Below are 25760 nucleotides of genomic sequence, written 5' to 3'. Positions count from 1 at the left end.
AGACCAAACTCCCCTTAACTAGTCAGTGTGTTTGCTGTAAAAAGAGCAAGCGAAATGGGGGCTGAGAGCTCGTCAAAAGAGGTGGGGGTCTGTTAAGAGTAATTTAGCCCCAGAAAACTATTAAAATAACATTACTCCCACCTTAGGAAGGTATAAGGAGATAAAGATCAAATCAATTAAACCCATCCTATTAATATCTATAGGCTTGACTTAAGTATAGAAGTGTGTCCTGTTTTGTGTATTTCTAAAATATGTTTGAAAGCTTTAGGACAGTGCAGTTTACTGGATTCGAAGTCGCAATTCATTGGGTTTTCGTAAGTTCGAAAGTTTACAAAGATGTGTGGAATTTGTGAGCTAGCTTTCAAAGGATGCTCACCACATTTAGAAATCTGAGATGTTAATCTGTGTAATCAATGCTTAGATAGTTAAGACAACATCATTTATTTGCTGCCTAAGCAGTGTACTTTAATGTTGAAGGAGTAAGATGACCAGACTGACAATAAATTGGCCACTAGCTGAAGTCTGCTAGTGGGGAAGGTTACTCCTTGCTTATGAAAATGCTTCCTTGGGAATGAAAGTCCCGTAGATTTCAAAGAACCCGTGCCCTCATCAGCAGAGTGATGGCCTCGGGGGGAGGCGAAATGGGTCTGGAAGATTATTCCTTGTGTTCGAGAATATGAAAGTGTTATTGAAAGGGTTTGACTGGTCTGTAGGACCGCTGGGAAAAATGTGCTGTAGGTACAGAGAAAAGTCGAGGAAACGGTAGGGGAAGGGAGAAGCAGTGTTAGCAGAAGGAAGAAGTTACCTGAAAAAAGGAATGCATTCATAGCATACTACACTCAGTTTAGCAATGACTAATATTTACTTACAATAAAGCACTTACTGGCTAGGAGAAGGTTAAATGGGGTGGTCCATGTAGGAGAATTAAAATCTTCAGCCCCCAAATAAGAAGAATAGATAAGATCTAAAATGATCAGGTTAAAAAAAGTAGAATCCACATATTATTTAGAAATATAGAGGTAAATACCAGAAAGAGTAAAAAACTTGTAATTGCTGCTGGGGAATTAGGAGGGCTAGGAAGGAGCTTGTTGTCTTTTATAATATCTCTCAGAATTATCAGATTTTTCAACTAAGAACTTGCATATTAAGTTCATAAGAAGAAAATGAATTAACCCCCCTATAAATAATACAGGTATTATATTAAAAAAAAAGAGAAAATGCAGAAAAATATAAGAAAACATAAAAATTACCCATTTCCCAGAAACATTTAGTGAACAGTATTTCACTCCAGTCTATAAATTAGGCTTCCATGTACCTTCCTAATTTATATAGCTGATTAAATGGTTTTTATAGATTTATATCCTCCTTTTTTTTCCACTTACTATTTCTATGGCATTACTATGCTCTTTTTAAAGAATCAAGACCTTCATTTATATCCCATCATGAATGTGATAGAATCTAACTCATTCTCTGTTTGAGGGCATTTAAAGATATTTTATCTGTGGCATATGAAATACTTGAACAGTCGTTTTTATCAGTGTTGGTGAGTTTTGCCCTCAGTGAACTTTCTAGACGTGGAATTTTTGATAAAGAAGGTGTGAATTTTCATGGCATTTTCTTTTCTTCCTTCCTTAAACTTTTTTTTAAAAACATAATTCTGATTTACATTCCAGAAATATTGGTGTCCCAATTTGCAACACTTCTTACAGAAGAAGGTAGGAAGGAATCCCTTCTGGCCTTGCCAGCCTTGGAAATGAGTGGCTTTTGTACTTAAGAGTTTCATGTTTTGAGCAGGTATCTTTGATTTGCTCTCGGGGGCTCCCTTTTGGGATGGCTGTATGCAATAGTGATAGAGTGACCTCAGTCCAGCAGGCCCCGTTTCACTGGTTTCCAGGCACTACTCTGCTCCTCCTAGCCCTGTGACCTCACTGGGACAAGAGAGTCACCAGCTAAGGCTCAGTTTTTCTGCTTGTAAAATGCATGTCTCCCCAGGACCTACCTCCTAGGGTTTAAGGACTATGTGAGATCTTTCAAGAAACAAGCTCATGTAGGGCCTAGATACACAGCAGATGCTCAGGATATGGGATTATTATTTTTTTTCTTTGAGGTTAAAATTTTTAAAAATAATATTAGCTCTTTTTTTCCCTTTTTAAAAAATGTGCTAATGTCCTTTGCACATATTTTTACCAGGATTTGTTTTTGTTATCAACTTTTTTTGAGCCCTTTAAATGAAAGATATTTTTTCAAGTATTTTTCTTACTCATCTTTTAGTTTTTATGGCTTTTTTAAAAAAAAATACTGAAGTGCTTTTAGTTAAATATATTGACCTTTTTTATTATTTTCAATTATTTTTGCTGTTAGGAAGTCTCACTCTATCCCAACAGATAAATTTACTAATTTTTAATGATTTTCTTTCCTACATTTAACTATTTAATCCATCTGAATTTAATTTTATTGTATAAGTAATAATGAAAACGTAGAGCTTTCCAGAAAATTAAGATATTTCCATTGTATTGTAAAGAATCCTCCCATTGACTTGTATTACTTCCCCTATTTTATAATCTTATTTATATCAAACACTGCTTCTGACGTGCCTTTTTTCTGTTCCTTTGAATCTCCTGTCTTTTCTCATAGCCTGTCGCATTTTGTAAATTGTTGTAGATTTTCACGTTGTTCAATACCTACTAGGTTAATCCAGTCTTATTCTTTTCTCAAAATTTCCTTGCTCTCTTAAACTTTAGAGTCATTCTGTTGAGTTAAGGTGTAAAATTACATATGAAATGAATTGAAATCATCGTGAAATAGAAATTAATTTGGGAGGATTAACAGCTTTACTTATTTGGCCCTCCTACTCAGGAATGTTATTTTTTTTCCCCTGATTTTTCGTTACTTTAAAAATTTTTCTTCATTAAGGAATGACATAGGTTATTCCCAAGGTATCTTAAGTTCTTGATACTGTTGTGAAGGAAACTTGCTTCCTGTTTCCTCATCTAATTATTTATTCTTGGTTGTTATAAGAAACCTAATTTGTTTTTCCCATGTCTATTTTATACCCACCTAACTCCATTCTCTTAGTAGTTTTAGGAGTTTTTCATCAGTTCTGCCTGCGCAGCAGGTAGACTGTGACATAGCTTGAATTGTGCTTATTTTATCCCCCTTCTGAGCATTTTACTTCTCCTTTGTTTTATGAACTGTATTTTCCTTGGACAGAGCTCTTAGAACTAAGTTAAATAAGCATGTCCTATCCTGTCCCTGTTTGGGGAACAAACGGGTTGCCTCTAATGCTTTATTAAGTTTTACCGTGGAGGCCGACACCGGCTGCCCCAGCAGATGAACCTGGTCATTTTAAGGAAGGACGGTTTTCTATTCTATTTAAGTGCCTTTGTCAGGAATGGCCTGTTCAGCTATTTCATGATTCGCTTTTTTCCTGGTATCGTATTATCACCACATGTCTTGGATAAACCAACAAGGCATCATTGATTTATGGTATTTTTTTTTAATTTAGCAATTTTTATTTAAGATACAGATGCAATTTTATCTTTAATGACTATGAGCAGGCATTTTCAGCCAAGGAACGGAAGGCTCTCATTTCACTGTGGGCTTTGACAATCGAGGTAATTTTTTGCTCTTCTTTCTGAATATTAACGCTTATTGGCTATTAGAGATGGAAGGGATTTCAAATTATCTGGTATATTCCCTTCCTCGTCGCGGAGGAAATCTGCAGCAATTTGTTTGGAGGCCCGTAGCTGGGACTCTAAACCAGTCTCCTTCCTCTTACTTTAGCCCTTGAATGGCCTGGCTTGGCGTTAAAAAAAGAAAAAGGTGGAAGGCGACTGGAGCTGCTGTATGTTGATGCAGCAGTGGCCTTTCGGCATTAAATTCCCTTTATGCAGCGAAGCAGCTGTACCCTGCCTCCTCCTCGGCCACACAGAGTGGACCGAGGGCTTGCCTGCTTGCTCTGACCCACCCGTGGAGTGGGGTTGGGGAGGGTGGTGTGCCTTTTTGAGGTCAGAAACAGAGGCCAACGACCGAAGCACCTTCTTTAGGACCGTGGCCGGGTTGGAATTCTCATTGGAGGTTGATAGCCCTGCACTGCTGGAGGGGACAGTGCGTGCAGGTGGGAAAATAGTCTTGGATGGCGGTAGGGTCCCCGTAGGGCCCTTCTTTGGCCAGTTTAACTGGTAACAAAGCTCAGAGCGCAGAGGCGCCTCAGCCTGCATCCTTTTCTCCGTTCGCTGAGGCGGTTTCCTCTGCAGCCTCCCCTTTGGGGACACTGCGCCCTGTTTTGCAAGCCCAAGCCGAACTGCCCAGCGGCCACGCCAAAGCCACCCTCATCCCCCCTCACCCCCCGGCAGTGGGGAGCGGATGGGGCTCGAGCGGTTGAGCACCTGCTTCCCACACGGGAGGTCCCGGGTTCAGTTCCTGGTGTGAAAACGAAGACAAACAACAAGCAAAACAAACACAAAAAACCAACTCAGGGGAGCCGATGTGGCTCAGTGGTTGAGTGCCGGCTTCCCATATACGAGGTCCTGGGTACCTAAAAGAAAGTATCAGTTATATTCAGAAGAATTTTAGTCATGTGTGCGCTCTGTTACTTTCTTTAGAAATTCGTCATCCAAGATAGGGATAGAAAGTCTCAGCCAGCCACAACTGCCCGGCACCTAACTCTTGTCTCCGAATAAAGATTTGAGAACAAAAGGTGTAAAGAAAGACCGCGAACAAAAGGTTAGCAGGCGCTCCTGCTCTTGCATTAGTTCTCTGGCTGCTGTACCAAGTGCCCACAAACCTGTGGCTGAAAACAGCACACTTACTCTCTTGTTGTTCTGGAGACCAGGAGGCCGACATCAATTTCAGGGGGTCCCTGTGGCTGTGGGGGAACCTGCTGCCCTGCCTTTCCTGGATTCCAGAGCTGCTTCCCGTGGCCCGTGGCCCGTGGCCCGTGGCCCGTCCCTCGTCCCTCCATCCCTGCAGCCAGAGTGCTGCCTGCTGCTCCTGACCTGCTGCTTTCCGATGAGGACCCTTGTGATTACATTTAGGGTAACCAGAGGTAATCTGGGGTAATCCTGGATAATCCAAAATAATCCCCCCCCCCTTCAGAAGCGCCGTGATCACGCCTGCAAATCCTCTTTTGTCCTGTCAGGTAACTTATTCACAGGTTCCAGGGATTGGGTCCTGGGCCTAGCTCAGCCTGCTCTTCAGTGGGCCCCAGTTATAAGTATAATTGCATGCTTGGTTATAATGGGTTAATGAATTGGTCCTATGCCTTTCTTCTCCTCCTTGAAAATATCCGTTCTTGCTGCCCCCCTCTCCTGTCTTCCGTTTCCCACCCGCTTTTTTTTTCTTAATTTTAAAATTTTTATTTCTTTTTTTTAAAAAGATGCGTAGGTCACAAAAAACATTACATTAAAAAATGTAAGAGGTTCTCATACGCCACCCCCAACCCTACTCCTCCCACATCAACAACCTCTTTCATCTTTGTGGCACATTCAATTGCACTTGGTGAATACGTTTTGGAGCAAGCAGGAGAATCGCATCCATCAGCCATGTGGGATCTAGGCCCCCTCTGGGTTTAGAGGTGGAGGGGACGTCGCCATCCCAGGGTCCGCAGGATGGAGGAATAAACTATGGACTAGAGTGAGTGGACTTCCTGGTTTTCTACTAGAGAACTGTTGTGACTCTAGCAATGGAAGTAATGCATCCCAGCCACGTTTGAGATGAGTCATTGAAGGTCAGAATGCTAGACCTCTCTAACGGCAGAAACATGAATTAGGTAAATATTTGTAAAAGACGTCGGAGCCAGCACCGCTGCTCCGGTGGGGCTCACCCTCGCCCAGCACCTGTGCCGCGGTGTAGACTTTGCCCCCTGTCCTCCCATCTGGGTTCCTCTGCACCTGCCCAGCTGCCCTGGAAGCAGTGGCTCCTTGCACAGCAGGTAGAAGAGAGGACAGTGACGCTGAGATTCATGACTTCCTTCTAGGAGCTTCAGGTTCCCCCGTCCGTACAGTGGGGACTTTCTAATAGTTCTCTCTAGAAAGCGGTGCTGCTTCAACATTTTATGATTCTGCGGTTCTGACCCGCCCAGCAGGGCCCCGGACCAGTGCCCTGGGTGGCAGGGGCTCTCATGCAGTCTTGTGGTACCTTTCATCTCCAGGTGGAGGTGAGCACGCACCGTTCTGAGGGTGCCACAGGGTTTGAGTAGTGGATGCACTCAGTCCCAGCCGAGGCCCGTCACCGCCGAGAGCCAGGAGGGAGGGCTGGGTCTGGGGTCCTGGGACCCCCGTTCAGATGTGGCTTTCCCACACTCCTGGGTTTCCCACATTCCAAGGAGAATTGTGGGTCAAAGGGAGCTTGCCTCTAAGGACTTCCTACATGGAGCTTGCTTTAATCACCTTTTACTTTAAGGTTTCAGGTTATCCTTGGAACGGGGTCCTCCAACAGTATATAAATGTTCAACCATCTTCTGTAACTTGTGATTGAGTTTTTCATATAGAATGATTTTTCAAATTATAAATTAATGCATGTAATTCCACACAACAGACAAAGCAATCCAGAGGTGAAAGCAGAAGTGAATAACCCCTCTTCTAACTCCCACTGCCACCCTGAAGAAGTAACTAGAGTTGACAGTCACCTGTGTGTCCTTCCACTCTCTCCATAAGTCCTGCAGCTTTGTTATTACTATTATTTTATACTTTTTAATTGTAAGCATTACTCTTTGATTTTTTTCCACTTAATATTAGAAGCACACAAAGTGATTCCGAAGGCCTCGAAAGGAAATACGTACGCATGTGCCTTTTTGCTCACTGAACGAGAGGATCAGCCCTGAGGATGGATCATAGAGGGAGAATGCAGTAGACACGTAAGCTTCAACGGATGCCACACTGATTCTAAGTTCTTTGTTGCAGGCCCGCCATCATGGATGCTCTAGCAGAAGCCAACGGCGCTTTTGCCATAAACCTCTTGAAAACGCTGGGCGAAAACAACTCACAGAATGTATTTTTCTCACCCGTGAGCATCTCCGCGGCCCTGGCCATGGTCGTCTTGGGGGCGAGGGGAAACACCGCGGCCCAGATGGCGCAGGTACCTATCGCCACTTCATGGCAGCCTCAACCCTGCCTACCCATCGGTGGAGCATGTCTGCATTTCCAGCCCCAGAGGAGTGGCTCTCGGCGGGCCGCTCCGCTAGCGTGACACGGTGTGGACGGAGGGTCGACGGGCAAAACCAGCTCCCACCGCCCAGCCGGGGCCAGTCCTCCGTCGGGGATCGCGTGCTGGGCCCTGGATTCAGAAAAACAAATGGTTTTACCTCCACACTGTCTTAGATTATACCTGAGTTTGGAAGCGGATGTCAGATGGCAAGATTGAAGTCGAATCCCATGCCATTCCTTGGGGATTGGCAGCTGCTTTGTAATCGTTAAAAATCACCTTCCATCTTTATTTTCTCATTTAAGTGGCAACCCCCTCCAAAGGGCATTTGTGAGCCAAAAATAGTTTCAGTGGCGTTTCAGTTACTTGTTGTTGAGTAGCCAGCACCCCAGGGCGGAGTGGCTTAAAGTGAGGATGTATGGTATCGTATTTCTGTGGTTAGTGGGGTCACTGGGCGACGGTAGGCTGGAGCTGAGCTTGGGCATTGGCTCTCGTCCCCGTGGCCTGTTGCCCACACAGCGCCTCGTCTCCCGGGCCCTTCCCTGGGACCTCGTTAGCAGGGACGCCTGGACTTCCTTGCAGCATAGTAGCTGTCCTCGGAGTGTTCCACTTGGACAGGCTTGCCTGTGGGTCATTTTGCTAATACATCATGGGTACTGCCCATCACCTGGGCAAGCTCAGAGCTGGTGTGACAGGGGCCACACCAGGTTGTGTGCACCTGTGGTGGTTTGGAGTGATGCACCCCAGAAGGACTTGCTCTGAAACCTAGTCCATTCCTGTAGGTGTGGACCCATTGTACGTAGGACCTTTTTTTTTTTTTTTTTTTTTAAAAATTTATTTCTCTCCCCTTCTCCTCGCCGCCCCCTAGTTGTCTGCTCTCTGTGTCCATTTGCTTTGTGTTCTTCTGTGTCTGCTTGTATTCTTTGTCAGCAGCACGAGGAATCTGTGTCTCTTTTTGTTGAATCATCTTGCTGCATCAGCTCTCCGTGTGTGCGGCACCACTCCTGGGCAGGCTGCACTTTTTTTGTGTGGGGCGGCTCTCCTTACAGGGCGCACTCCTTGCATGTGGAGCTCCCCTACATGGAGGACACCCCTGCATGGCAGGGCACTCCTTGTGTGCATCACCACTGCATGTGGGCTGGCTCATCACATGGGTCAGGAGGCCCTGGGTTTGAACCCTGGACCTCCTCTAAGTGGTAGGCGGACGCCCTAACCATTGAGCCAAATCTGCTTCCCTGCATAGGACCTTTTTTTTTTTTTTAATAATTAATTTAATCCCCCCCCTTCCCCCGGTTGTCTGTTCTCTGTGTCTATTTGTGTGTCTTGTTTCTTTGTCCCCTTCTGTTGTTGTCAGCAGCACGGGAAGTGTGGGTGGCACCATTCCTGGGCAGGCTGCACTTTCTTTCGCGCTGGGCGGCTCTCCTTACGGGTGTGTCTGCGCGTGGGGCTCCCCTACGCAGGGGACACCCCTGCGTGGCACGGCCTCCTTGTGCGCATTAGCACTGTGCATGGGCCAGCTCCACATGGGTCAAGGAGGCCCGGGGTTTGAACCGCGGACCTCCCATGTGGTAGACGGATGCCCTAACCACTGGGCCAAGTCCGCTTCCCTGAATAGGGCCTTTTGATGAGGCTACTTGAAGGATGAAGCTTCATCCTATTCCTGGAGCCCTTTATAAGTGGAATGAAATTCTGATAGAGAGAAAAAGCCACAGAGGGAGCAGCTAGAAGCTGAAAGTCATTGCTACCTGGAAGAGAAGGTAGAGGCCAGGAGAGGCCACCACCCACCTTACCATGGGACAGAGGAGCCCAGGACCAAGGATTTCTTGGCAGCCAGCTCCAGAACACCCTTCTTTGGGAAGAAAGCATTGTCTTGCCCATGCCTTGATTTGGACTTCTCCTAACCTCAAAACCGTGAGCCATTGAATTCCCACTGTTTAAGCCGAAACATTGCATGGTTTTTGCTTTAGCAGCCCAGGAAACTAAAACAGTTCCTAAGGCAGGGCTCGCAGGTGACTTTTGTCCGCCCTCTGGCCCCTGATGACCCATAGCCCTCCCACAGGTGAAATGCGCTTAGCCCTGCCGAAACCCCTGCGTCTCGTTCCATCCTGGGGTCAGGCTCAGGCTCGAAGTCCAGGGACAGGTGTGACCGAGGCTCTTTGGATGCAGCTTATCAGGACGTGTCTTAGGTGGCCAGAGCTGCCATCACACGTCCCCCCAACTGGTTTTGACTTAACAGAAATTTACTGGTTCACGGTTTTGAGGCTACAAGAAGACCAAAATCAAGGTACTGGCCAGGGTTGCTCTGTGCGGGGAGTGGGGGTTCTGGTGCCGGGTCCTGGCGCTGGCTGCCGGCCGCCCGCGCTGCTGGCCGAGGGTGGGGCCGGGGCTCCCCGGCAGGCGGCTTTCTCCATGCAGAGGAGCCGGGACTGCCTTGGAGTAGGGCAGCTGGGTCACAAGGGGACTTGGAAGTGAAGCTGCCAGGCCTTTTAAGGACCGGGCCTGGGTGGGTGTCAGGGAGGGGAAGAGACGCCACCTTTTTTTTTTTTTTTTTTTTAAAGATTTATTTATTTATTTTTAAAATTTCTCTCCCTCCTCCCCCATTGTCTGCTCTCTGTGTCCATTCGCTGTGTGTTCTTCTGTGTCCGCTTGTATTCTTGTCAGCAGCACTGGGAATCTGTGTCTCTTTTTTTTTTTTTAAAGATTTATTTATTTATTTAATTTCCCCCTCTCCCCTGGTTGTCTGTTCTCTGTGTCTATTTGCTGCGTCTTGTTTCTTTGTCCGCTTCTGTTGTCGTCAGCGGCACGGGAAGTGTGGGCGGTGCCATTCCTGGGCAGGCTGCTCTTTCTTTTCGCGCTGGGCGGCTTTCCTCACGGGCGCACTCCTTGCGTGTGGGGCTCCCCCACGCGGGGGCACTCCTGCGTGGCACGGCACTCCTTGCGCGCATCAGCACTGCGCATGGCCAGCTCCACACGGGTCAAGGAGTAGACGGACGCCCTAACCACTGGGCCAAAGTCCGTTTCCCTCTGTGTCTCTTTTTTGTGTGTCATCTTGCTGTGTCAGCTCTCCGTGTGTGCGGTGCCACTCCTGGGCAGGCTGTGCTTTTTTTGCATGGGATGTCTCTCCTTATGGGGCGCACTCCTTGCGCGTGGGGCTCCCCTACGCGGGGGACACCCCCGTGTGGCAGGGCACTCCTTGCGCGCATCAGCACTGCACGTGGGCCAGCTCATCACATGGGTCAGGAGCCCTTGGTTTGAACACTGGACCTCCCATGTGGTCGGTGGACGCTCTATCTCTTGAGCCAAATCCACTTCCCAAGTCGCCACCTTTTGATGCAGGAGGGGCAGACAAACTACCCTAAGTTGAGCATAAATACCCGGAGGCCTTGGATTAGGGGTTGAGAGAGGGCTTTTCTCTCCATACCAATACTTAGAGGACTGTGCTTTCTGGCAGACGTGATTATAGGGGGTCTTAGGAGAGCCACAGCGCGGGAGCCTGAGGGGTGGCTTTCAGGAGACTTGGCGTCTTTAATTAAGCTGGCTTCTTTGAAGCTGTGCTAAGGCTCCGAGGTTGATGTTGGACCCACTTCTTGAAATCGGGGGATATAAAGAAGTGTATTTTCATTCTGCTCTTGGTTTCAGGCACTCTGTTTAACTAAAAGTGGAGATGGAGATGTTCACCAAGGCTTCCATTCTCTTCTCACCGAAGTTAACAGAACTGGCACGCAGTACTTGCTTAGGACGGCCAACAGGCTCTTTGGAGAAAAGTCCTGTGATTTTCTCTCAGTAAGTCACACTTGTTGTTTTCCAAGGAAAGAAATGCAGACTGCACAGTGGTGGTGGTCGTGGTGGAGGGAAGATTTTGTAGAGATGGGGCGTGAGTCCAGGCCAGCCCACCGACAAATGTGTGTCATTTATTTCTGAGCACGTGCAGCTCCTTCCACTTCCAGGTGATGCTTGAGTGAGATAGGATTTATGAAAGCACTAACATGGAATGTAGCACAATTTGAAGTGAATGGGCCAAAACAGCAAAGAAGTGGTCAAAATGAATATATTTGATCGCTGCGGTTTTTCACATATTGATAATTTAGCGTATACTGTGAGACTTATTCAACTTTTCACACAAATTTTTTTTTATGTTTTTTTTTCAGCTGTTGACACTGGCTCAATTTGATAATGCTTTCATGATTTTTTATCATTAAAAAAAAACTATTCCCGCAATATGTGGGTTTATTCTTATGTAAAAATGCACACGATACAGATAAATCAACAGTCCTCATCAACCCCTTTCCCACAACCTGTCACTCCCGTCTCTAATATAAGAGTCTTTGTGGATTTGATGTGTATCCTCTGCACATGTAGAAAATTTTTGTAGGGTTTTCTACTACATAATGTCATCATACTACATCCGTTGTTTTGTAATTTGCCTCTTCTTACCTAAAAACTATGTCAGAAATTCTGTCCATCCCAGTAGATCTGGCTCTCCCCCACTCTTCCTGCCTGTTGTCCGGTATTCCTAAGTATAGACGTCCCATCTTGTATTAAATCACTCCCTCATTGAAGGAGTCCAAGTTCATGTCCAATCTGGGCCATTATAGACTGTGAAGAATCTTGTACATAATTTTGCGCATATGTGTATTTATTACTGTAAAGTGGATTTGTGGAAAGGAGGAAGGGAATAAGATTTTAAAGTTTTATTAAATATTGCCAAATTGCTCTCCAAGTTCTGTAGTCCTTTCCATTCTCTCCAGGGATGTTAACTGAGTGTGTATTTCACCACCGTCTTCAGTGCTACTTATTATTAACCTTTTAGATTTTAATTATTATTAAGACACCAGCTCTTTTTTTTAGATGTTTTTTTGAGCATTTACATCTTTTCCACAAATTGCCTACTTATATATCCTCTGAATATTTTTCTATTGGGCTGTATACCCTTTTCTTATTGATTTATAATAATTATTTGTGTGTATGGGATGCCAACCTTATTCTGTTATGTGATTTTTTTTCATTATTTTAAAAATTTGTTTCATTATTTTAAAAATTTGAAATTAATCGTTTCAAAATGAATGGGTATAAAATGAAAATGGTCAAGCTTAAGGACAAATATTGGTGAGATCCATGTTTACAGCTCACTTCTACTTATTTTTATCAGTCGTGGCCATTTTCTAGGTTGTTATCCTTTTAAAAGCTTTCACTACAAATAAAAGCAAAACTTAAAACCAACACAAAGGATTAGCTGGTTTTCTTCTCTTTATTTTTTCTTTTTTGGTGGATATTTTAAAGTAAACATTGATATCAGAATTAAAGTGTTATTTTGATATCAGAATATAAAAATAAAGAGATGAGGAATGTGTCTGTTATTTCTCATTAATTTAGTGTTCCCAGAATCCAATACCAATAGCAACATATAATGAGATATTTATTTAGTTTGACTAGTCATTGCTTATTAAAAAAAATAGTAACTTCAAGGGCAGACAATTAATTTCAAATTCGTTTAAAGATTTTTAAAACTCACCCTTGATGATTTTCAGTATGTGAGCGACCAGTTTGCTTTCAGACCATTTTGTTACGATGGAAAGGTTTGAAATTTTTCTGAAAGCTTTGATAAAACCAGCAGGGCCCGCATAATTGGCAGGAGTTACGTGAGGATGAGATGAAACGATGGTCAGAGATCACTTCTGGGGCTTCCATAACGATGGTCATTCATGTGACCATCACAGTGACTCGTTGAGTGTAGCTGCTGCCGTGTCCTCATCTGCCAGGAGAGGACACAGGCTTAGGGAACTCGTCTAGGGTCACATGTCCAGATCGTGAGTTCGTAACATGTGTCACTCTGTTACCCTGCCAACGCTGTAGTCGAGGAGAAACGTCAAGTCTAGAAAACTGTTCTGAAAAGCGGAATTAAATATTTAGCCATAAGCTGCCCCAAAGAAAATTTGGGAAACCACCCCAATGGTACACTGTCCAAAAATTACTTATTTCTGCCCATTTAATTTCCATCCAGTTTTCTTTTTTTTTTCCCCTTATACCCCCTCTATTATTAGCACATTGCATTAGTGTTGTACTTTGTTACAATTGATAGAAGAGTATTGTAATTGTAGTATTAACAATAGTAGGGTGTATTTTTTTCCAGTATATCACCCTCTTATTAACAGCTTGCATTTGGGTGTATATGTATATGCCACATTTTGTTTATCCATACATTGGTTGATGGAGGGTTGGTTGATAGCATCTTCTGGCAATTGTGAACACACTAGTGTGAAGATATTGATTTGAGTCCCTGCTTTCTTTTTTTTTTTTTTTCCAAATTCTACTCAATTTATTCATTTTTTAAAAAGATATTACATTAAAAAAATATAAGGTCCCCATTCGCCCCCACCACCCCCACCCCACCACTCCCTCCACAGTAACACTCTCCCCCATCATCATGTCACATCCATTGCGTCTGGTGAGTACATCTCCGGGCATCGTTGCACCCCTTGTCCCGTGTTCCACACCATAGCCCACACTTTCCCACGTTCTATCCAGTGGGCCATGGGAGGACATACAACATCCGGCACTTGTCCCTGGGGCACCACCCAGGACAACTCTAAGTCCTGAGAATGCCTCCACATCTCTTCTCTTCCTCCCATTCCCTGCACCCAGCAGCCACCGTGGCCACTTTTTCCACATCAATGCCACATTTTCTCGATTATTAACCATAATAGTTCATGAATAGAATATCATTAAGTCCACTCTGATCCTTACTGTATTCCTCCTTCTTGTGGACCTTGGCTTGGTTGTGTCCATTCCACATCTATGTCAAGAGGGGGTTTAGATTCCACGTGGATACTGGATGCAATCCTCCTGCTTTCAGTTGTAGGCACTCTAGGCTCCATGGTGTGGTGGTTGACATTCTTCAACTCCATGTTAGCTGAGTGGAGTAAGTCCAATAAATCAGAGTGTAGGAGTTGAAGTCTGTTGAGGCTCAGGGCCTGGCTATCATATTGTCAGTCCAGAGATTCAAATCCCGTAGATATATCTTAAGCCCCAGCACCAACTACAATTCCAGTAAAGTAGCATGAAAGTCTTGTGAAAAGAGATCCCCTCTGAGTCCAGCTCCATCACGCAGAAACACCAGGTCCAAAAAAGGGCCAACTGGCATGGCAGTGAACCCCATCTGCCATGACCATAGAACCTGTGGGTCTCTTTAGCCCTACAAAAGGACCAATATCTGGGGTTGTTTCTACTTTATCTGTCTCTGAGACTCTGTTCAGGTGTGCATAAGGGCAATCCTTCTGACAACCTCCAGACTCTTTTTAGAAACTCATAGCCATATGAACTCATTTGTCTTTTCCATTTCCCCCTTAATTTAGGTGAAACAGCATTTTTAACCCCTGTTATTATATGTAGACAGGGATTTCTGCTGGTCCGCGTTGAACCTTTAATTCAAGGTCATTTTCTAGTTGCATCATCAGCTGGTACTTGGTATTGAGCCCTCAGTGCCAGGGACGCTCATCCCCGGGTGTCATGTCCCATGCTGGGGGGAAGGCAGTGCATTTACATGCTGAGTTTGGCTTCGAGACTGGCCACATTTGAGTAACACAGAAGCTGTCAGGAGGGAACTCTTAGGCACAGTGCTGCTCTAGGCCTTGTTCTTATTTCAGGTGTATAGGCTCACAAGCATAGTCATTAGTATCAGGGGCTCACTGTTGGACCCTCATTCCTTCCTGGTCCTTACTGTTGCACCTGGGGGACTGCCGCTGCTCCCCTAGGGACCACGACAGAGCTCCCCTCCCCCCCCCGGCCAGTAACCCAGTACCCCCCCAGCTGTTGTTTTTAATTATTTCCACTATGAGTTTATCCAAACATTTCCATGCACCCTGGACACATGCCCTGTATAACTCCCTGTCAACCATATATCGCCTGTCAATAACATCCCATACCAGTATTCCTCCGCTGCCATTGTTGAACCACTCTGTGATCCAAAACTTCCTGAAAAGTGAAGTCCAATATAATGTCAGGTTCCCTTACTAGTAAAATGGAATATAGCGATGAGTTTAAAGGTTAGATATAGAATACATATTGATTTGGAAAAATTCTACATCCTATCTTTTTCTTTTCTTTTTTTCTAATTATTGAGCTTCTCTTCGCAAGAGCCCTAGATCACAGTAATTCATATATACAATATACAGTACTCCCACACATCCACCATAAAACCTTTTCCCTTCCACAGCGATAATCTTTTCACTTATTCATATCATATTTACTGAAACTGATGTACAGACTCTGAGACAATAGCTTTCAAACAAGGTGACATCTGTGCTTACATTGTGGTCCATACTTTAGGCTATACAGTTTTCTAAATTTTTAGTTATCCTATGTTTTACATTATGGTTTACATTATTAGTCTGTCGTCCCCTATATGTTTTTGGTGTAATATTACATGTTTTATATTCATCCTCGTGTACTCTCATGAAACTCCTCTCTTGCCCCCACATTTACCTTGGTTCCATCCATTTAACATCCATTTTCCCCTCCCCTTGGGGCCCACAGCAACAGCCAATCTCCATTTCCCTAGGAGCCATGGCCAGAGATACTTGCAACAGTGTTCAGGGCCTGACTTGCTCAACTGCCCCAATGCCCTGGGAGCCACCCTTTCTCTCGAGAGATACAGTTCCCTCTATTTGATGGCATTAGTCCTCCCAAGGATGTGGGTCCACCCCCACTCTCACTACTTGGGTCTCTACCCAATGGTACAACCCACCCTGGCAAAATGAGCATTCAGACACTCCCCAGGAGTCCGTCCTGCGTCAGACCATCCCGTCTGAGCATCCTAAACAGGTAACCCTCCTAATTATATTTTGATATGATTTTCTCAGCATTTTACTCTCAACCAACACCTGACAATCTCCTATGTTCGTATGTCGCCCCTCCCTCCCTCCAATTTTTTGGTCAATATTACCCATCCGCCCATCCCCAGGCCCCCTCAAACCCGCAAAGCCCCACCCAAAGACAACCCCTTGCCCCCATTTTATCTCTTCTTTCTGCTCATACTTACTGCCAGCTCATAATAGATTCCACCCCTGGAGACATCAGCTCACATCCTTCCTCCACCCGGCGATTTCCTGTAAACCTATCTTCCAGTTTCTAGCTCTCTGAGGCAGCTTGCTTATTTCATATCATTGAGGTGATGTAGTATTTGTCCTTCAATGCCTGGGTTGCTTCACTCAGCATAAGGTTCTCAAGATTCATCCATGTTATCACGTGTGTTTGTAGTGTATTGGTTCTTACAGCTGAGTAGTATTCCATTGTATGTATATACCACATTTTATTGATCCATTCATCTGTTGAAGAGCATTTGGGTTGATTGCAACTTTTGGCAATAGTGTACAATGCTGCTATGAACATTGGTGTGCATATATCAGTTTGTGTCCTTGCTTTCATATGGCAAATCTATGGTTAGTTTTTTGAGAAACCACCAAACTGTCCTCCAGAATGGTTGGATCCTTCTGCATTCCCACCAGCAGTGGATGAGTTCCCCTTTCTTCACATCCTTTCCAGCATTTGTATTCTTCTGTTTTCTTCATAGCTGCCAATCTTATGGGAGTAAGATGGTATCTCATTGTAGTTTTGATTTGCATTTCCCTTTTAGCTAGAAATTTGGAGCATTTTTTGATGTGCTTTTTAGCCATTTGTATTTCTTCTTTGGAGAAGTGTCTGTTTAAATCTTTTCCCCATTTTTTAAATGGGTTGTTTATCTTTTTATTTTCAAGATATAGGAGTTCTTTATATATGCAAGTTATAAGTCTCTTATCAGATACATGGTTGCCAAATATTTTCTCCCATTGTGTAGGTTCCCTTTTTACTTTCTTGACAAACTCCTTTGAGGTGCGGAAGGCTTTAATTTTGAGGAAGTCCCATTTATCTATTTGTTCTTTTGCTGCTCGTACTTTTGGTGTGATATTCATGAAGCCATTTCCTATTACAAGGTCTTGTAGATGTTTCCCTACACTGCTTTCCAAGGTCTTTATGGTCTTGGCTCTTATTATTATATTATATTATATGGCTATATATATGACATTCTATATCAGAACTTTCAGTTCAATTCCATTGGTCTCTGTGTCTCTCCTTATGCCAATACTATGCTGTTTTCACTACTGTAGCTTTGTAGTATGTTTTGAAGTCAGGTAGTGCGATTCCTCCAATTTCGTTTTTCTTTTTCAATATGTCTTTGGCTATTCGGGGCCTCTTTCCTTTCCAAATAAATTTCATAGTTTTTCTAGTTCCTTAAAGAAGGCTGTGTTGATTTTTATTGGGATTACATTGAATGTGTAGATCAGTTTTGGTAGGATAGACATCTTAATAATATTTAGTCTTCCTATCCATGAACAGGGAATAGTCTTCCATTTATTTAGGTCTTCTTTGATTTCCTTGAACAGTCTTGTATAAGTCTTGTATGAGTCTTGAACAGTTCTCAGTATATAAGTTTTTTACATCTTTAGTTAAATTTATTCCTAAATACTTGATTTTTTAATTTACTGTTGTGAATGGCATTTGTTTCTTGATTTCCTCCTGATCTTGCTCATTATTGGTGTACAGAAATGCTACTGATTTTTGCGCATTGATCTTATAACCTGCGACTTTACTAAACTCATTTATGAGTTCTAGAAGCTTTGTTGTAGACCTCTCAGGGTTTTCTATGTATAGGATCATGTCATCTGCAAATAATGAAATTTTGACTTCTTCCTCTCCAATTTGAATGCCTTTTATATCTGGTCTTGCCTCAGTGCTCGAGCAAGTACTTCTAAGACTGTTAAATAGAAGGGGAGACAGTGGGCATCCTTGTCTTGTTCCTGACTTTAGAGGGAAGGATTTTAGGATTTCTCCATTGTAAACAATGTTGGCTGTAGGTTTTTCATATATACTCTTTATCATGTTCAAAAAATTTCCTTGTATTCCGATCTTTAGGAGTGTTTTTATCAAGAAAGGGTGCTGTATTTTGTCAAATGCCTTTTCTGCATCTATAGATATAATCATGTGATTTTTTTCCTTCAATCTGTTTATATGGTGTATTACATTGATTGATTTTCTTATGTTGAACCATCCTTGCATACTTGGAATGAATCCCACTTGGTCGTGGTGTATAATTCGTTTAATGTGTTGTTGAATACGATTAGCAAGTATTTTGTTAAGTATTTTTGCGTCTAGGTTCATTAGAGAAATTGGTCTGTAATTTTCCTTTCTTGTGGTGTCTTTGTTTGGCTTTGGTACTAGGGTAATGTTGGCATCATAGAAGGAGTTAGGCAATGTTCCTTCTGTTTCAATTTTTTGGAATAGTTTCAGCAGGTTTGGTGTTAGTTCTTTCCGGAATGTTTTGTAGAATTTACCTGTGAAGCCATCTGGCCCTGGGCTCTTCTTAGTTGGGAGGTTTTTAATGACTGATTCTATCTCTTTACTTGTGATTGGTTTGTTGAGATCATCAATTTCTTCTTTCATCAATATAGGCTGCTTATGTGTTTCTAGGAATTTGTCCATTTCCTCTGAATTGTCATTTTTGTTGGAATATAGTTTTTCAAAGCATCCTCTTATGATAGTCTTTATTTCTGTGGGGTCAGTGGTGATATCTCCTTTCTCATTTCTTATTTTGTGTATTTGCATCTTCTCTCTTTTTTTCTTTGTTAGTCTCACTAAAGGTTTGTCAATTTTATTGATCTTCTCAAAAAACCAGCTCTTGGTCTTGTTTATCTTTTCAAGTGCTTTCTTATTTTCTATTTAATTTAGTTCTGCTCTTATCTTTGTTATTTCCTTACTTTGGATTACTTTGTTGTTTTTTTTTTCTGTTGGATTACTTTGTTTTTTTTTTTTCTAATTCCTCCAAATGTGCAGTTAGTTCTTCAATTTTTGCTCTTTCTTCTTTTTTGATATAGGAATTTATGGCTATAAATTTCCCTCTCAGTACTGCTTTTGCTGCATCCCATATATTTTGTTATGTTGTGTTACCATTATCATTTGTTTCAAGGTAGTCATTAATTTCTTTTGAGATTTCCTCTTTGACCCAATGTTTTTCTAAGAGTGTGCTGTTTAATTTCCAAATCATGGTGTGAAATCTGGGCCTCTGGCCCTTGCAAATTTCCAGCTTCACTCCACTGTGGTCAGAGATATTATTTTGTATGATTTCGATCTTTCTGAATTCATTAAGCCTTTCTTTGTGGCCTAGCATATGGTCTATCTTGGAGAATGATCCATGTGCACTTGAGAAAAATGTGTATCTTGCTGTGTTTGGGTGTAATGATCTGTATATGTCTATTAGATCCAGCTCCTCTAATATACTGTTCAAATATTTTGTTTCTTTAGTGATTCTCTTTTGAGATGTTCTGTCCAGAGTTGATAGTGGTGTATTAAAATCCCCCACTATAATTGTAGATGCATCTATTCTTTCACTTAGTTTTTCCAGCGTTTGCCTCATGTATTTAGAGGCACCCTTGTTAGGAGCATAAATATTTATGATTGTTCGATCTTCCTGACAGATTGTCCCTTTCATTAATATGTAGTATCCTTCTTTGTCTCTCACAATTGTTTTGCATTTAAAGTCTATTTTGTCTGATATTAATATAGCTACTCCTGCCTTTTTTTGGTTATTGTTTGCTTGTAAGATTGTTTTCCAACCATTCACTTTCAGCCTCCATGAGTCTCTGGGTCTAAGATGTGTCTCTTGTAGACAGCATAGAGATGGGTCATATTTCCTTATTCAATGTCCCAGTCTGAATCTTTTCATAGGTGCGTTTAATCCGTTGACATTCAGTGTTAATTCCTTTCAAAGAATTATTTATGTTAGCTATATTTTGATTGGACTTGTGTTTGTCATATTTTGTTGTTTTTTTTCCCCTTCTCTTTTTGTCTTTTTTGTTGCTCTTACATTCTCCTCCAACTCTGCCTGTCCTGTTTTTCCCTTTCTTCCTGCAGAACTCCCTTTAGAATTTCTTGAAGGGGAGGTTTCTTGTTGGCATACTCTTTCAGTTTCTGTTTATCTGTGAATATTTTGAACTCTCCATCATTTTTGAATGCTAGTTTAGCTGGATAGAGTATTCTTGGTTGGAAATTTTTTTCTTTTAGTACTTTGACTATATCATACCACTGCCTTCTTGCCTCCATGGTTTCAGATGAGAAATCAGCACTTAATCTTATGGAGCTTCCCTTGTATGTGATGGTTTTCTTTTCTCTTGCTGCTTTTAGAATTTTCTCTTTGTCTTGAGCATTGGATAATTTGACAAGTATATGTCTTGGTGGGCCTGTTGGGTTTTATGATGATTGGGGTGCGCTGTGCTTCTTGGATATGTACATCTGTCTCTTTCAGTAGATTTGGGAAGTTTTCAGCCATTATTTCCTGCAACAGTCCTTCTCACCCCTTTCCCTTCTCTTCTCCTTCTGGGATGCCTATAATATGTATATTTGTGCGTTTTGCATTGTCATTCAGGTCCCTAAGTCCTAGCTGGATTTTTTCTATCTTTTTATTATCAATTCTACTATCTGTTTGATTTCTGATGTACTGTCTTCCACATCAGTAATTCTCTGCTCTGCCTCTTCTAGTCTGCTGATATTTGCTGCGAGTGTATTTTTGAGTTCTTCAACTGTGGTGTTCATTCCCATCATATCTGTCATCTTTGTGCGTATGTCTGCAATTTCCCCTCCAAGTGTTGTCTTCATGTTGTTAACCTCTTCCTTTACTTCATTAAATTTGTCGGTGATAAATGTTCTGAGATCTTTAATTACTTGTGCGAAGTTCTGCTCCCCTTCCTGGTTTTTAGTTTGTTCATTGGATTCAGCCATGTTTTCCTGATTACTGGTTTGGTTTGTAGATTTTTGTTGCTGTCTGGTCATCATTTTATCTTGACGGGTTTAATCAGTTCCTTAGCTTCTTTGTCTGGTCTTGGAGATTAATTAGCTGTTGTCTTTGCGTAAGTGTTATATCTTCTCTTTGTTACTTTGTTCTTCTTATTCTAATTTCTTATTGCTGGTTGAGTTCACTTTAAAGGAAAGTATTAGGGCCAGGGAAAGGCAATTGTGTAAGCAAGGAAAAAGTGTAAAGTAGTATTGGTGATAAATGTTAACAGAGCAACAATATGAGATCTGGGAGGATGGATATTAGATTCATGTAAGTTATGTAGAGTTATAGCAGTAGGTAGAGTACCTATAATGAGGTCGTCGACTGAATATGGGAGGAATATGGTTTGAATTAAAAAGCTAGTGTTTTCGTGAGAGAGGGAAAGAGAAAAGAAAGGCAATAGTTTCAAGAGTGGATAAAAGACAGAAGGCAAAACAGATGTATTATAAATTAAGAGTTAGACACTTTGGGGATCAAAGAAAGGGATGTGGAATATAGAAGAGACAGTAGATGATGGAGGATATCAAAATGTAGGGGAAAGGGGATAGTGTAGGTAGCCAAAATCAATTCACACAGAAATGAGGCAGCAGAGGATGAGGAAACCCAGCAAATGTGAGGTGTTCCCCAGAGCATCTATTGTATAATTAAGATAAAATAAGAAGAAAATGAGGGACAAGAGAGAGAAAAAAAAAAAAAAAAGAGAAGAAAGGAAGAAAGAAAAGTGGTGGGTAAAGGGAGGGGAACAAGTAGGGAAAAGAAAAAAAAAAGGTATAGAACAACCACAACAGCAACAACAAAAAACCCCTAAATAACTGAAAAAAAAAAAAAAACTTTGGGGGATACGCTGGGAGAAAAGACTAGGAGATAATGCAATGTTAGCAATCAGGACATTAAAAAATAAAAAAAATAAAATAAAAATAAAAACAAAACAAAAAAGAAAAAACGCAAACGTTGAGGGCTAGGACATTCAAGGACCTCAGATGGACCTCAGGGCGTGATGGATTCAGGGATGGAAAGTCTGAGATATTGAAGACTTGAGGTGTGAGTCTCTGGGGTGTGGGCCACCAGGGTTTAGGGGACTCAGACCTGGCAACCTCAAATCTGGTTAACAGGGAGCCTGGGAGCACCACAGTGCAACACAGCCTTCAGGGATCCCCGCAGCTGGGTGCCAGCCATATGGAGAGGTCACATCCGCAAACTCTAACCTATGTGTCTGAACCGCTCAATTCACTCACTTACTGGGTCTATTCTGTGGCTGTATCACCAATTCGACTTCAGGACACCTCCCACCCTGTAAGCCCCCGGAACGGCCACCTGGGGGCGCCTCTACACTGCAGCCAATTTAATGACGCAGATCAGTAGCCAGGCCAGGGGATGGGGTTCCAGCCGGAAACGCCGATAACAGAGTCCAAATCCGAAATTCCCACGCTTTGCAAAATATTCCCCTAATCGGCTTCCAGACGTCTCCCACCCTGCAGGCCCTGAAACAGTGTCTTGGTGATGTCTCTTTATTGTGAACAATTTAAGGCTGCTGCAGATCGGCAGCTGGCCTTGGGGGGGCGGGGCTCTAGGCAGAAGTACTATTATTTGTGTCCGCAATCAAAAATTCCCCGCTTCGCAAAAAAACTCCTGTTTGTCTCCCCAAATCGATTTGCGAAGGCTTCCTGTCCTGTTAAGCCCCCAATAGCCCGCTCAGGGTTTATGAATTCCCCAGTACCGCAGAGCCTCCAGAAATCGCTGCTGTAGCACCAGTGCCATGGCTCCACCCACCCCAGGAGGGAGCGTCCCTCGCGCAGCTGCCACCTCCGTGTAATAGAGCTTCAATTATATCTTATACACGAATTTTCTGTTACCTTCCCACCAAATCGATGTCCAGACACCACCTGCCCTGCAAAATCCTGAAACAGCCTGGTCCTGAAGAATTTCCAATGCTGCCCAGCTGCTTCTTTGCAGGAGAGAATCTCAGGTGTGCTCACTCAGCCACCATCTTGCCTCCCCCTGCCTCTCCATCCAGTTTTCTGCTTGTGTATGGCATAATGTAGGTGTTCATTAGTTCATTATCAGGTCATAGATGTATTGACAAAATATAATTGGAACTTTATTTGGGGGGTTGGACAAAGTCTAAAGCTAAGCCCTCCAAAGTGGTAGCCACTAGCCACGCGTGGCTGTTTCAATTTCATTGTAATTAATTAATTGTAATCTCCAGTTCCTCGGTGGCGCAGGCCACATTTCAAGTGCTCACCTGCCACATGGGATACTCTCTTGGATGGCGCAGACTTAGCACATTTCCATCGTCACAGAAGGTTCAGGCAGAAGTGCTGGTCTGTCCCATGTGATTGATAGACCTGGAGTCATCTTTCACTGTGTCAGCCCTTGCCCAACAGATGCCATGGCTTGTCGGGAGTGGTGATGGACTCTGCAGTTAGAGCATCTCAGAGTTTAATTTTCTTCTGGATATACAGCTACTCAGATCAAGGATCTGGCAGTTCTTGAAGTTTTTTTGAGAATCAGACCCGTAGTTTACTTAGTTGATAAGCTGAGGTTAAATATAGTAGAAAACTCAGAATTTGGACTTAAGAGTAATTCCCCCTATTTGGTGGTAAAGTATGCATATGAATCGTGAAATCACTGCTTTTTTTATTAGGCGTAATGAAGGAGTAAGCTATTGGTGTTTGCTATTTTTGCATCTAGGCAATGACCTTTTTCTCTTGCCCTCAGTCTTTTAAAGATTCCTGTCACAAATTCTACCAAGCGGAGATGGAAGCCCTCGACTTTGCTCATGCTGTGGAGGTGTCCAGAAAGCACATCAACACCTGGGTCACCGATAAGACGGAAGGTGAAAATGCACTGTTATTCTATCTTAATAGCATATATTTTTTTAAGATTTTTTTATTTATTACTCTCCCCTTCCCTGCCAACTCCCCCCAGTTGTCTGCTCTCTGTGTCTATTCGCTGTGTGTTCTTCTGTCCGCTTGTATTCTTGTCAGTGGCACCAGGAATCTGTGTCTCATTTTGTCGCAGTCATCTTGCTGTGTCAGCTCTCCATGTGTGCGGCGTCATTCCTGGGCAGGCTGCACTTTTTTTGCACTGGGCGGCTCTCCTTACAGGATGCACTCCTTGCATGCGGGGCTCCCCTACGTGGGGGACACCCCTACATGACACAGCACTCCTTGCGCGCGTCAACACTGCACGTGGGCCAGCTCCACACGAGTCAAGGAGACCCGGGGTTTGAACCTTGGACCTCCCATGTGGTAGGCGGACGCCCTGTCCATTTTAATTGGTCTTGTTGTCAGCTCCTTCACAGGACTGTCAGACATAAGCAGGAATGCTTTATTTTTTCCTCTAAAAAACTGCAAACTTGAAAAATCTGCTTCTGAACTGTTGTCGGTCCATGACATTTACTCTGGCTTCTCCCTGGCTCATCAGAGTTTCGTGATGTCTGTCAATATTTGGTACCCCTTTTCCAGAAGAAGTACGCTTTTACTGTTGGGGGTTTTTTGGTTGTTCCGTTGTTAATGCTGGTATAGCCTTAATTTTCTCAAATAGCGTGAAGAAAAATTCACCTTTCGGGCTTTGTGCTGTCTTCCTCTCGAGCGTTTCCTGTACTGAACAGTTTGTCCGCTTGCTCTTCTGGACGCCTGCCCAAGCCCTTTCCCACCTTCACTGCTTCGCGCCTACGGTTCTTTACACTTGCCCCCACGCGCACCTTCTGAGTCGCCCTCGAAGCCCTAGATGTTTTGTGGACACGTATCCCTCCACGGCGCTGTATTTAGGGGGCCGGTGAAATGCTTTCACCTGTGAGGCCGACCCCTCAAGGTGATCGTTGCAGATGCGTGAGTGGGGAAATATTTTAACGCACGGGCTTTTAAATTCCTCCGCACAGGTAAGATCACGGACTTGCTCCCGTCGGGGTCCCTGGATTCCATGACCAGTCTCGTCCTCGTGAACGCCATCTACTTCAAAGGAAACTGGAACGATCAGTTCAACAAAGAGCAGACCAGGGAGGCACCTTTTAAGCTCAGCAAGGTGAACGCCTGTTTCGCAGCAACACCGCAGAGGCTTGCAAAGAGTCCCTGGGTTTATACAGGTTAACCTCAAGTCTCTTAGACCGGGGGCCTTTGTCTCGCCCCCTCCTCCTTTCTGTATCTCGCCTCTGGGCCGGCTCCCTTTTGCCGGGGGGCCCTGGCTCCACCCCAGAACTGACCCCCTAGCGTGGCATGCCAGGCGCTTGGGCGTCTGCACCCTGCCCGGCACTCTGTCCTCATTTCCCGCTGATACCCTCCTCCCCGCTCAGATCGGACACCCCTCCTGGGGGGTCCCAGCAACCCCTGCGGGCCGCCCTGGGGATCCCCGGGGCTGAAGAGCCCATCTGTGCTCCCCACCAGCCCAGCACGGTCAGAGGGCAGACACCGCTTTCTTATAAGTGCCTGGCACAGAGCTGACGTGCAGAGCCCCCCAAGCAAATGAGCCTCCAGCCTGCCTGTGATAAATATAAACAGGTGCACTGGGGCACACACGGGGTGAGCACAGGTAGGAGGGCCTCCAGCCTGACTGTGATAAATATGAACAGGTGGACTGGGCACACGCACGGAATGCGCACAGGTAGGACGGCCTCCAGCCTGACTGATAAATATAAACAGGTGGACTGGGGCACGCACGGGATGCGCACAGGTAGGATGGCCTCCAGCCTGACTGTGATAAATATAAACAGGTGGACTGGGGCCCACGCATGGGGTGAGTGCAGGTAGGTCGGCCT

General features: G+C 43.8%; 1 protein-coding gene across 3 annotated transcripts in view; it reads left to right on the top strand.

The window, feature by feature from the left end:
- The window catches only part of SERPINB6 (serpin family B member 6), a 40717-nt gene that overhangs the window by 6253 nt on the left and 8704 nt on the right, over positions 1 to 25760 (top strand). For all 3 annotated transcript variants that reach the window (XM_058285173.1, XM_058285174.2, XM_058285172.2), the window contains exons 2-5: positions 6903 to 7077; positions 10783 to 10926; positions 23723 to 23840; positions 24888 to 25030. In XM_058285173.1, coding sequence (XP_058141156.1) covers positions 6913 to 7077; positions 10783 to 10926; positions 23723 to 23840; positions 24888 to 25030 — 570 coding nt within the window. In that variant the 5' untranslated portion in view covers positions 6903 to 6912. The remainder of the gene's footprint in view (positions 1 to 6902; positions 7078 to 10782; positions 10927 to 23722; positions 23841 to 24887; positions 25031 to 25760) is intronic.

The sequence above is a fragment of the Dasypus novemcinctus genome, chromosome 22, assembly GCF_030445035.2.
Source record: "Dasypus novemcinctus isolate mDasNov1 chromosome 22, mDasNov1.1.hap2, whole genome shotgun sequence".
Lineage (NCBI taxonomy): Eukaryota > Metazoa > Chordata > Mammalia > Cingulata > Dasypodidae > Dasypus > Dasypus novemcinctus.
Note: the sequence above shows the minus strand (reverse complement) of the source record. Positions and strands in the feature narration are given on the sequence as shown.